The following is a 12,452-nucleotide window of genomic DNA, read 5'->3' as shown; positions in this document are numbered from 1 at the left end:
GGAATAGTTTCACAAACTCATGCCACCTGGAACACCACAGCATAATGGTGTGTCCGAACGTCATAACCGTACTTTATTGGATATAGTGCAATCTATGATGTTTCTTACCGATTTACCACTATAGTTTTGGGGTTATACATTAGAGACAGCTGCATTCACGTAAAAAAGGGCACCATCTAAATCCGTTGAGACGACACCGTATGAACTGTGGTTTGGCAAGAAACCAAAGTTGTCGTTTCTTAAAGTTTGGGGTTGCGATGCTTATAAGAAAAAGTGAGTGGGAGGAAAGTAGAACTTGATGAGGTAACTGTACCTGCTCCCTTATAGGAAAGTAGTTCATCACAGAAATCTGTTCCTGTGACTACTCACCAATTAGTGGGGAAGCTAATGATGATGATCATGTAACTTCAGATCAAGTTACTACCGAACCTCGTAGGTAAACCAGAGTGAGATCTGCACCAGAGTGGTACGGTAATCCTGTTCTGGAGGTCATGTTACTTGACCATGACGAACCTACGAACTATGAGGAAGCGATGATGAGCCCAGATTTCGCAAAATGGCTTGAGGCCATGAAATCTGAGATGAGATCCATGTATGAGAGCAAAGTATGGACTTTGATTGACTTGCCCAATGATCGGCGAGCCACTGAGATTAAATGGATCTTCAAGAGGAAGACGGACGCTGATAGTAGTGTTACTATCTACAAAGCTAGAATTGTCGCAAAAGATTTTCGACAAGTTCAAAGTGTTGACTGCGATGAAAGTTTCTCACTCGTATCTATGCTTAAGTCTGTCCGAATCATGTTAGCAATTGCCGCATTTTATGAAATCTGGCAAATGGATAAACAAAACTACATTCCTTAATGGATTTATTAAAAAAGAGTTGTATATGATGCAACCAGAAGGTTTTGTCAATCCTAAAGGTGCTAACAAAATATGCAAACTCCAACGATCCATCTATGGACTGGTGCAAGCATCTCGGAGTTGGAATGTACGCTTTGATAAGTTGATCAAAGCATATAGTTTTATACAGACTTGCGGTGAAGCCTGTATTTACAAGAAAGTGAGTGGGAGCACTACAACATTTCTGATAAGTATATTGTTGATCGGAAATAATGTAGATATATTCTGCAAAGCATAAAGGAGTGTTTGAAAGGAGTTTTTCAAAAAAGACCTCGGTGAAGCTGCTTACATATTGAGCATCAAGATCTATAGAGATAGATCAAGACGCTCGATAAGTTTTTTCAATGAGTACATACCTTGACAAGATTTTGAAGTAGTTCAAAACGGAACAGTCAAAGAAAGAGTTCTTGCCTGTGTTACTTTGCATAAATGTTTATTATTCATGCTAGAATTGTATTAACCGGAAACTTGATACATGTGTGAATACATAGACAAACAGAATGTCACTAGTATGCCTCTACTTGACTAGCTCGTTGAATCAAAGATGGTTAAGTTTCTTAGCCATAGACATGAGTTGGCATTTGATTAACGGAATCACATCATTAGAGAATGATGTGATTGACTTGACCCATTCCGTTAGCTTAGCACCTGATCGTTTAGTATGTTGCTATTGCTTTCTTCATTACTTATACATGTTCCTATGACTATGAGATTATGCAACTCCCGTTTACCGAGGAACACTTTGTGTGCTACCAAACGTCACAACGTAACTGGGTGATTATAAAGGTGCTCTATAGGTGTCTCCGAAGGTAGTTGTTGGGTTGGCGTATTTCGAGATTAGGATTTGTCACTCCGATTGCCGGAGAGGTATCTCTGGGCCCACTCAGTAATGCACATCACTATAAGCCTTGCAAGCATTGTAACTAATGAGTTAGTTGCGGGATGATGCATTACGTAACGAGTAAAGAGACTTGCCGGTAACGAGATTGAACTAGGTATTGAGATACTGTCGATCGAATCTCGGGCAAGTAACATACCGATGACAAAGGGAACAACGTATGTTGTTATGCGGTTTGACCGATAAAGATCTTCGTAGAATATGTGGGAGCCAATATGAGCATCCAGGTTCCGCTATTGGTTATTGACCGGAGACATGTCTCGGTCATGTCTACATTGTTCTCGAACCCGTAGGGTCCGCACGCTTAAAGTTCGATGACGGTTATATTATGAGTTTATGTGTTTTGATGTACCGAAGGTAGTTCGGAGTCCCGAATGAGATCAGGGACATGACGAGGAGTGTCGAAATGGCCGAGACGTAAAGATCGATATATTGGACGACTATATTCGGACATCGGAAAGGTTCCGAGTGATTCGGGTATTTTTCGGAGTACCGGAGAGTTACGGAAATTCGTCGGGGAGTATATGGGCCTTATTGGGCTTTAGGGGAAAGAGAGAGGAGAGGCTGGGCGCCCCGCCCAAGGCCTAGTCCGAATTGGACTAGGGGGAGGGGCTGCGCCCCCTCCTTCCTTCTCTTCTCTCTCCCCTTTCCTTGACTCCTACTCCTATTACTTGGAAGGAGGGGAGTCCTACTCCCGGTGGGAGTAGGACTCCTCCTAGGGCGCGCCATAGAGAGGGCCGGCCCTCCCCCTCCTCCACTCCTTTATATACGGGGAGAGGGGCACCCCTTGGAGACACAACAACTGATCCCTTGGATCTCTTAGCCGTGTGCCGCGCCCCCCTCCACCATAATCCACCTCGATAATATCGTAGCGGTGCTTAGGCGAAGCATTGCGTCGGTAGAACATCATCGTCGTCCCCACGCCGTCGTGCTGACGGAACTCTCCCTCAAAGCTCGGCTGGATCGGAGTTCGAGGGACGTCATCGAGTTGAACGTGTGCAGAACTCGGAGGTGCCGTGCATTCGGTACTTGATCGGTCGGATCGTGAAGACGTACGACTACATCAACCGCGTTGTGCTAACGCTTCCGCTTTCAGTCTACGAGGGTACGTGGACACACTCTCCCCGCCCGTTGCTATGCATCACCATGATCTTGCGTGTGCGTAGGAAATTTTTGAAATTACTACGTTCCCCAACACTATAATAGCAAATCTGAATAATTTTCGCAAAAGCAAAAAAAAATAGTAAAACAGTACTTGTAATACCAAGTCGCACCTTACATAGCGGGACGAGATCACAAAATAAACTGAGCGTAATCGATTCCCAGCCGCTCAGTGGGCAATCAAGAATCATTCCTCGGCTCCGATGAGGGAGGGACAATGACGGTAGCGCGTTTTCGGCTCGTTCCAGTCCAGTGCTTATAGTCGTTGTTAGGTGACCTCCGGTCCTGAATGTATTTTTTACTTCTGGTGTTTTCTTGATGAATAGCTTGGAAGTTAAAAAAAATCAAACCACTCTAGCTAGATTGAGAAACAAGTAATAGTGGCAAAGAAAACAAATGTTGATACTGATGCGGGTTCAATCTCGCACCAAGATCGATCGATGTGCGTACGTACGTACTACTTGTAGCTAGGTACGCGTCTGCTTGCCTAAAAAAAAGCTAGGTACGCGTCTAGTTGCACGGCCCCATCCAAACCCCGGTGACAGCCGGGATCAGAAGAGAGCCATGCCTGCGCGCGGCCGGCCTAGTTGCCGCCGAGGCCGGTGGCATTCTTGACGGCCTCCGCCCGTGGCGGCGTCGACGGCGCTCTGCGCGACCAGCTGCGCCTGCCCGCCGACCTCCTGCATAACGCCGCCGGCCTAGTTGGCTCCCGCACTGGCCGCGTCGTGAGCAGCGCCCGCGGCGTCGTGCTCACATCGCCGGCCGTGTCCTGCAACGCGTCCACGTTAATTAGTTAAACCAGTAGCCATATGCGCACATAGAGAGATCGACGGACGAACGACACAGAGACGCAGCGCGTCGCCGGCCGGCCGGATGGTTCGGTTGCGTGGGGGATCTCTGTGGATGGCTGATCTGTGCGTGGCCAACCGCCGCGCCGGCCTGGTGGCTCAAGTGCTCGGCCATGGATGAAGGTGGTGGATTCGGTCGAAGACGCTTCTCGGAAAGGCTGCTGGTTTGGTTTTTTGATGGATGCACTGGCTGCTGTGATCAGGGGGAGGACACGGCCGCCATTTTATAGGCGTGGCTCGTGGTAGCTCGCAACTTGCGGTTCGCGTGGTGTGCGTGCGGACTGTCGGAAACGGCGGCAGTTGGACGACAGAGCGGTTCCCGCCCGCCGCGGGCGTTCGGAGCTGACGGGCCACCTCTCTTCTCGGGCCCGCACGTGAGACGCACATGGCACAGCGTCGGAGCCCCAGACAGTCCCACCTGGCATCGGTGCGCCCTCCTCCAACAGAAACTGGAGGCCGACATGCGATTGGCTGTGAGTGCTATAGCTACAAAGAGGTTCTGACTGAAACTTTGTGGTACAATCTCCGTCGTCTGACTGAAACTTTGTAGTACAATCTCCGTCGTAGTACGACGGAGATTGTACTACAAATGACGGAAAGTTTCAGTCAGAACCTCTTTGTAGCTATAGCTTTGTAGTACAATCTCACCCGAGAGACCCGGGTTCAAGTCCCGGCGACGGAAATCTCTTTTTTTTAGTCCTCGATTAACAGGCACAGGTGTACCCAACACTAGTTTCTGCCGTGGAGGATCGACATCGATCATCACCCCGTCCTGCTCGCTGCGCGGCCAAAGCACGCCAAAAGGCCGTGCTTTTTTTTTCCCTTTTGGCGCGGCGAGCCAAAGCGGAACCAGCGCGGGCACGTTGCTTAAAGGCTAAGATCTTGTAGCTTTGCCCAAAGGGAAAGGAAAATAGATAAATGAAACAACAAAGTGTGTCTCTTAAGCCGGAGAGCAACTAGAAAGTAATGGAGAGATCAAATTAACCTACTCCTGCTGGCCACCTACCGGCTACCGGCGCAGCAGCAGCTGATAGATAAACTCAAACTCATCCCTCTGCTGCTGTCTAGCCCGAGCAAAGCTTCCCGTACTGTCCATTGGCGTGGTCGTCGTCCCTTTCGTCTTGGCGCTCAGACGGAGAAGAGATCCAGGACATGGACGGTCAAGATTCGTCGGTCGACTTTCGGGGCGGTTTCACACAGCGCCAGAGATCACACACACAGAGGTCGGTCACTCACATGCGTGAACACTGGTGAGCGGTAACGTACAGCAGCAGCTGGATCTCATCTCATCCGGGAGGAGGAGAAGTCTCCAAAGTCGAAAAGCACCTCCACTTCCCACTTCCGGGAGGAGAAGTCTCCAGTCCCCACCCCCCGTCTTTCCGCTCGGGCGCGCACATGCCACCCAACAGCATTGTTCAGCATTATTGTGCCGTGCCCTCGCAAAGCGGCGCAAGCGAACAAAGGGCGAGCGAGGGCGCCACGCGCACACTCCACTAGCGAGCGAGGAGTACGATGCCGCAGCAGCAACCACCCCTCCCGCTCCCGCCGCGCATGCGCCCGCCGACGGACCGCGAGGCTGCCGCGGCCGGGCCGCCTCCCCCACGGCAGCGCCTGGGCCAGGCGCCGAGGCCGTTCCGCGCGGCGGAGGAGCCCGCGGCCCGCGGGCCTCCCGTCGCCGACAGGGCCAGGCCGCCGGAGCCGCGGCCCCGCCCCAGCCTCGCGGAGGAGGCCCGCGCGTCTCACGAGGCTCTCCTCGCCAACGTCGCCAGGACGGCCGGGAAGCCGGAGGGCCGCGCCGCTCGGGAGGCTCCCGTCGTCCCCGTGGCCAAGCCGCCGGAGCAGCTTCACGGAGCGCCGGAGGGACGCGCGGCTCGGGAGGCTCCCGTCGCCCCCGTGGCCAGGCCGCCGGAGAAGCTGCACGTTGCGGCGGAGGAGCGCAAGACTCCTCGGGAGGCTCCCGTCGCCCCCGTGGCCAGGTCGCCGGAGCAGCTGTATGGCTCGCCGGAGGGACGCGCGGCTCGGGAGGCCCCCGTCGCCACAGTGGCCAGGCCTCCGGAGCCGCGGCCGGGGCCGTACTACGTGCCGGGGGGCGGCGCGGCGGCGGCTCCCGTCGCAACCACGGACAGGCCGCCGGAGACGAGCCCGTGGCCGTACCCGTACTACTACGAACCGGAGCGCCCCCCGCGGCGCCGCACCTCCGCCCTGGCGTCCTGCCTTATGGCGGCGGCCTTCCTCCTGTTCGCGGCCGGCGGGGCCGCGACGGCGCTGTTCCTCCTCTTCCGGCCGCAGCCGCCGGAGATCGCCGTCGCGGCGGTGCGGCTGCCGTCCTTCGCGGCTGCCAACGGCACGGTGGCCTTCACGTTCGAGCAGGTGGCCTCCGTGCGCAACCCCAACCGCGCGCCGCTCGCGCACTTCGACAGCTCGCTCCGCGTCGCCTACGCCGGCGGCGAGATCGGCTCCATCTACATCCCCGCGGGCCTCATCGACAGCGGCAGCACCAAGCACTGGTCCACCACCTTCGCCGTGCCGGCCTTCCCCGCGGCCACCCCGCCGCCGCTGGACACGACCGCGCAGCAGCCGGCGGCCGCGGCTGCCATGATGGAGGTGGACTCGCTGCTGGTGGTGAAGGGCAAGGTGATGGTGCTGCGGGTGCTGACGCACCGGGTGCAGGCGTCCAAGGTGTGCCGCGTCGGCGTCTCGCCTATCGACGGCAGGGTGCTTGGCTTCCGGTGCTGACCCGCAGCCTCTACTAGCTCGGGGTTTGGGGGTTCAACTGTAAGAAATTATTAAGGCAGGATTTTACAGGAAACAAGCAATTTCAACTAGAATCGTGTGAATTTTCCGTGTCAACTAGAATCGTGTGAATTTTCCGTGTCAAAACGTTTCACCGAACAAAATTTGGTAAATTGGAAATGAAGTTGGCATGGCCTGTTCTTCAGTAGCATGTTGAACATATTTCATCTCGACCAAAGCATTTCTGCATACAATATGTTGCACGACAGATCTTACATGTTGGGCTCACAAAATGAAGACCAATTACTATGTCGGTCGAATCCACACCTCTAATAGAATAGTTCATGGTATGTTCGGCTCCAAGATTTCATGGAGAACTCATGGATCAGGATCAGATCTATACTAATACTACACAACGGGTTTACTGTTTGCTCCTCTTGTTTGGGAAAAACATAAGGCGGCTAAAAAGGTAATCTCGCTTGAATAGGCAGATGCGGGATAAGCTGTAGAAGCATCTGTTGACATAGAATTCTCGGCGTCATAGTGAAGGATGTCGAGCTTCACTCGGTCACCATATCTTGTTCTTGACCCAAAAGAGCATCAGTACTATCCCCATCACAATGGCCACAGGGGCATACTTCCGAATTAAGGCCTGAAAAACCACAAGTGGCAATTGCGTCAGATTAATAAGAAAAAGTATGGTGGCTAGTGTTGACTAGAGATTCCCATTCTGCTTTGTTAATGCACATAGGACTGCAAGATACAGAATGGAATTTGTGTGCTTCACGAACAGAAGTCACGGAAATATTACTAAGCACTAATGAGCAGTTTGTGGCAGATCACAACGGGACCGAGTTAGTTTTATAGTGCACATTTTTTATTTGTTTCAAGTGAGGATTACACCGGAAGTAGCCAATCAGACTAAAATCGAAAGCACAAGGGAAATGGCAATAAGTATGCTCGCTTGCAGCTGCTCAACTGTCATGTGCTTTTCTACAAAAAAACTGTGATGTGCAGAAGTTATTTGGCAATCTGATGTGAAAAGAGAGCCACGGAAATAGGAAAAGTTGGTTATTCAAATAGGAAAATAGGTACAAACTTGTTAGCCAAACAAAATTACCATAATCCACTGACAAGTCGAAGGCAGCCTATATCTAATTATGGAACCTTCAACTAGTTAAGTTTGAGAAAAAAGAGGCCTCTGTGATACCACAAACCAAAGAAAGTAGATCTACCTCAGGACTCCTTTAATTTAAAGAAGATAATGAAAAGTCTGAGAAGAAAAGAGCCCTGTGATGCTTACAAACCAAACAAAGTAGATCTACCTCAAGAATCTATCCATTTAAGAATGATGATATGGCAAAAGAATCGAGAAGACTACCAGACATACTTATCTATGTGTCCAATACGAATTCATCATTTGTTTCAGTACTCACACTCGGCTTAGCTGCTTGGATACATATATACTGGAGTGGAAAATGGACCATACCTGGCGATTGAGATCCTTTGCCTTGTCTGCATACATTCTCGTATCAGAGGTCAACCTACTAGACATTTGACTCACCTCTGCAAAGGGCAAAAGAAACTTTTCTTTGAGCAATTGTCTTAATTGACATGGCTGAGAACTGAGGATTATGACTATGCTAATACATTAGAACAGACTGCGAGAAGTCATGCTAAAGGGGAAACGCTGGGCAAGCCAGTTCAAAACACGAAGATGAAATGTTAAGAAACAATAACATTAAGCAGAAACAATACCAATTCAATCATGCAGACAAAGCTTGAACATGTCTCAAACAATAGGAGTATCAAGAAAACGTAGCATTAAGGCAGTCATAATACTTTTATACAAGGACTAGGGTTTCCAAAAGAAGCATGTGTAATAATAACCTATAATCCAGGGAAAATCAACATAGTTTGTTGAAACCAAATTACTTTGCGGACCTAACAGAAACTCTACTCACTGGTGCCTTTTAGGTAAACACCTACAGATAGTTTCCAGCTATTGTAAATATGTGCAGAAATCATTTGCACGACCATCAATATAGAAGACATAATGAAGTAACAATTCAACATAATAAACATAGATGACAGTGGCAAACTCACGATCTAGTTTTTCACCCACACCAAGAACTTCTTGAACATTGCGAGTCATAATCTGGTGCACCTCGTAGAGCTCATCATTCAACTTGGCAAGGTTCCTCTGGGTTCTGGTATCCAAATATAGTTTCCTAGTTTTCTGTATGAATGTATCTAAACAGAGACATATAAGCCATCACCCAGTAGCTAATAAGAAGCTGAATGTGAAAAAGTGTCCATATAAGATCGAAGAACCATACCAAATTTGATGAAAGCATATGGCCTTGCAGCAGTTTCAATTTGGTTGCCATTGACCCTCTCGAATTCATTTTTTAGATCTTCTAAATACTGGAATGCAAGTTTCTTGGGATAAGAACGGTCACACATTGTCAAATAGCACACGCGGCTCTCAATGATGTAACTGTTTTGTTGAATCAAGGTGCAACAAGAGTGCCATGATAATTTTTCTAGGAAAACAGGCTAAAACTACTGACAAGGATTTGCTTCTCAACATATACTATTCGCAAAATTAACAATGCATCTTACTACATGCAATGTAAAAAAATGTATCATGAAGACAGATGGTGCATATATGACACAGCATACACACAGTCACCTGCGCAGCTACGTGGGGACCACACAGGGCCACGACCCGGTCTTCGAAAATTGCAAAATACAAATACCTACGTATATAACCCATACAATTTAGATCAGTCACCCAATTATTTGATCTGGCCAGTGTAAGTGGCTGCTTCTATGGGCTACCTTGCTACAATGTGGGCCGTGACATTGGGGCCGGGCAGTGCGTGCAATCTGCACACCCGATGCATGATCGCTGTATATGTGAACTTTTCTTCTGTTCCCAAATCTCTGCTGGTTTTCTTGTTAAAAAAAATCTGAACGGTCTTCTTGTCCGAAAAAATTCTCCACTAGTCCAGATCATTTTTCTTTCTCTCTCGGCCCCTCCTTCCTTTCTTATCACGCTCCACCACTGCACACAGTGGTGTACTGCAAAAGGGAAAGGCCCAAGAAAGTGTTCTGTATTCATTATTCAACTCACCAACCCTTTCCCACATAAGCAGTATGTTATCTTTGCCTCTATGAAATGCTAATGCAAACCAGGTGATTTCAATTCTTATACAAATTAAGCACTAACAGAAAATAAGTATGTTCATTATGCCACACAACTGCTTGGAGATGAAAAATTAGTTGTTCTTGCATCTGATATTTAAATTTGTGTCCTAGACTTATACAGGTACTCGAACTCCCAAAATTGACTTGCAGAAACAACTTTGACTACTACTGAAGCAACTACAAGGAATCACAGATCATCGTAAACATGGAGGATTCAGGAAGTAGAAGCTAGCTATCTAATTAGTCTGCATAGACTTGCATGATTCCTTTTCCCTTTGGCACATAAAACTTTGACAAAATAGTAACAGATAGATCACATGGTTTGCAAAACAGAAACTAAAATGCTGCAGATGACATATAGGGTAAGGATACTGGAAATAGTACGGTCCAGTCTCAATTGACAGCCTTGATGATTCGTGTTGGCCTTTAGATAAGTTTTTGAACAACAGTTTTGCTTGCTGCTTGTAGAAGTCAGCATCCTTCAGATCTCGACCATCATCTAACCCCTCCGCCAATGGAAGGCCATCAGTGATACGGGCTATCATTGTCAGCTTCACCATTTTGAAAAGATAACAAGACACAAACTAGCATCGCTAATGTAAAAGTGCCACCTGCACAGAAAAGCAGAGGAAAGCTAGTAAATACTTCTGATATGTTCACTCCGGTATAGTGGATCCTACTTATCCAATGACCCATATATCTCAAACAATAACAGCTTAATATCTCAAGCAATAGTGAATGTCCAGCATATTCTCCATAGTTACAGAATATAAAAGGTGCAGAGACTATCGCCATTATGATGAGCAAATAACTTCATTGTCAGATAAATGCACATTAATGCTGGTGATGGAGGACATACTGAATGTATTCATCACAGCATTTTGCAACAAATTGTATCCCAAGGCATCGACTGACCTTGATTCAAGTGCTACTAGTGAACACCCAGAGTACCCAACAACGTACGGCTCCATTAACGAAATTTCAATCCACTAATCTGTGAACGCAGAGCCTAGCACCCAATCACCCACCAATCCACTGGGACGATCCCTAGGAATAGCCACTTCATCGCAGACCACTCCATGGCAACAAGGGTACATGATCACTTGGTTCAGCGAGCAACCTACCAAGCTGCTTCTGCGAATTCACCGATACGCCATCGGCGATACCACGATCCGCTGATGAGAAATGGCGCAGAAACCACATGCATCCCTCATTCCAAAGGGCTGGGCCGAGGCAGCGGCAGGGCTACAACTAATCCACCGCTACGCCCCAGCTAAATGGCGCAACAAACACCCCGCTTCCCCGCCAAAACCCTAACGGCTCCCCAGATCGATCGCAAACCCCTCAGCGAATCCAAACGACGGAAACGAACAGATCCTGCACGAGCGCTGGGCTAGATCCGCGCGGATCACATGTACGGATGCAGCGGACCCCTGTGCAGGGCGGGGGAGGGTGGAGGCGTGGCAATGGGGAGGGGGTCGTGCTTACCATCTCGCGCCGAGCCACGCGCCTCGCGTCGTGTTCTGGTCCGCGTTGAGTGAGGGAGAGAGGTGAAACAGAAGCGGAAGAAGAGAGAGGACACCACTACTAGGACGGCAAGCGCTTTTTTTTTGCCCGTGCTAGGCGTCATCCGACTGATTTCTGCCCAGAAATCAGCCGGGTAACGAGCCGTTCGATCCTTCTGCATAACCGTGCGATTTGTCAACACTCTAACGAGTATGACGAGGGTCCTCTCTTTGCTTCCTTTTCTCCGTCTCTCTTTGTTCGCTTTTCTCCGTCGCTGCTCCCGGTGCCGCTAGCGCATCGCCGCTCAGCTCTCATAGCAACGCTCTCGTCGAAGGGCTGTTGAGCTCGCAAAAACAACAGGTAATTCCGATGCCCCAACACAAACACCCGGCGACGCCTCCATCGTAGCGCCGTCGAGCTCGCAATAGCAGGTCACTCCGTGACGCCTCGAGAAACACTGGTGATGCTCCAGTTGGAGTGTCGTCGTCGCAATAGGCGGAGGTCACGCTGTGACGCCTCAAGAAACAACTGCGACGCTCCAGTTGGAGCGTCGTCGACCTCACAACAGCAGGTCGCCCAGTGACGCCTCGAGAAACACCGGCGACGCTCCAGTCGCAGCGCCGTCGACCTCACAACAGCAGGTCACGCTGTAACTCCTCGACAAAACACCGGCGACGCTCCCGTCGCAGTGCCGTCGAGCTCACAACAGCAGTTCACGTTGTGTCGACTAGACAAACACCAGCGACACGGTGCCATCGAGCTCGCAGCAGAAGGTGGTATAACACCGGCGACGACCCCATCCCAACACTGAAGATGCTCTTTCTCTTATCAGATCATCGCCGCAGTTGCATAGCAGCATATGCCGCCGGTGAGACATGCAATTTGCAGCATATGTACGGGTGACGTATGGGACATCCACCGCCGAGAAGACTTGCGGTTGCACCATGAGTGTTGCATGGCAGCATCTCCTGCCGGCCAGATTATACAGTTGCATCACTGGCCACCGACAGCACCATGAACATTGCAATGCAACTTTCGCCGCGACCGATTGACCTTGTGGTTGCAGCGCCGGCCACCAACAATGCCACGAGCATTGCAAATGCAACCTTCTCCGCCGCTGATTGAACTTGTGGTTGCAGCGCCACGAGCGTTACATTGCAGGTTCCGCTGGCAAAATCCAACGGTTGCAGC

At 49.8% G+C, this 12,452-nt stretch overlaps 2 protein-coding genes and 1 pseudogene across 2 annotated transcripts; 1 reads left to right on the top strand and 2 right to left on the bottom strand.

The window, feature by feature from the left end:
- Nucleotides 1–2,741: 2,741 nt before the first annotated feature.
- LOC109761041 (uncharacterized) lies at nt 2,742–3,993 on the bottom strand (annotated as a pseudogene).
- Nucleotides 3,994–5,090: 1,097 nt separating this feature from the next.
- LOC109761039 (uncharacterized) lies at nt 5,091–6,750 on the top strand. The gene has a single exon (XM_020319831.4). It carries the CDS (start codon nt 5,322–5,324, stop codon nt 6,543–6,545), a length of 1,224 nt encoding a protein of 407 aa, XP_020175420.1. The 5' UTR covers nt 5,091–5,321; the 3' UTR covers nt 6,546–6,750.
- LOC109761040 (25.3 kDa vesicle transport protein SEC22-1) lies at nt 6,692–11,367 on the bottom strand. The gene is made up of 6 exons (XM_020319832.4): nt 11,244–11,367; nt 10,128–10,366; nt 8,882–9,042; nt 8,649–8,795; nt 8,032–8,108; nt 6,692–7,194 (listed from the first exon to the last, which is right to left on the bottom strand). Exons 2-6 carry the CDS (start codon nt 10,313–10,315, stop codon nt 7,111–7,113), a joined length of 657 nt encoding a protein of 218 aa, XP_020175421.1. The 5' UTR covers nt 10,316–10,366; nt 11,244–11,367; the 3' UTR covers nt 6,692–7,110.
- Between the last annotated feature and the right edge of the window lie 1,085 nt (nt 11,368–12,452).

Source organism: Aegilops tauschii, chromosome 3, assembly GCF_002575655.3.
Source record: "Aegilops tauschii subsp. strangulata cultivar AL8/78 chromosome 3, Aet v6.0, whole genome shotgun sequence".
Lineage (NCBI taxonomy): Eukaryota > Viridiplantae > Streptophyta > Magnoliopsida > Poales > Poaceae > Aegilops > Aegilops tauschii.
The sequence above is the reverse complement of the archived record's forward strand: the minus strand, read 5'-3'. Positions and strand labels throughout refer to the sequence as shown.

What these genes read in the sequence shown, in the direction of transcription:
- LOC109761040 (XM_020319832.4), bottom strand. Translation starts at nt 10,315, where the DNA reads ATGGTGAAGCTGACAATGATAGCCCGTATCACTGATGGCCTTCCATTG. An exon ending in ATATGCTTTCATCAAATTTG is followed by an intron (nt 8,796 to 8,881) that starts GTATGGTTCTTC and finishes GTCTCTGTTTAG; the next exon opens with ATACATTCATACAGAAAACT. An exon ending in CAAAGGATCTCAATCGCCAG is followed by an intron (nt 7,195 to 8,031) that starts GTATGGTCCATT and finishes GTGGTTTTTCAG; the next exon opens with GCCTTAATTCGGAAGTATGC.
- LOC109761039 (XM_020319831.4), top strand. Translation starts at nt 5,322, where the DNA reads ATGCCGCAGCAGCAACCACCCCTCCCGCTCCCGCCGCGCATGCGCCCG.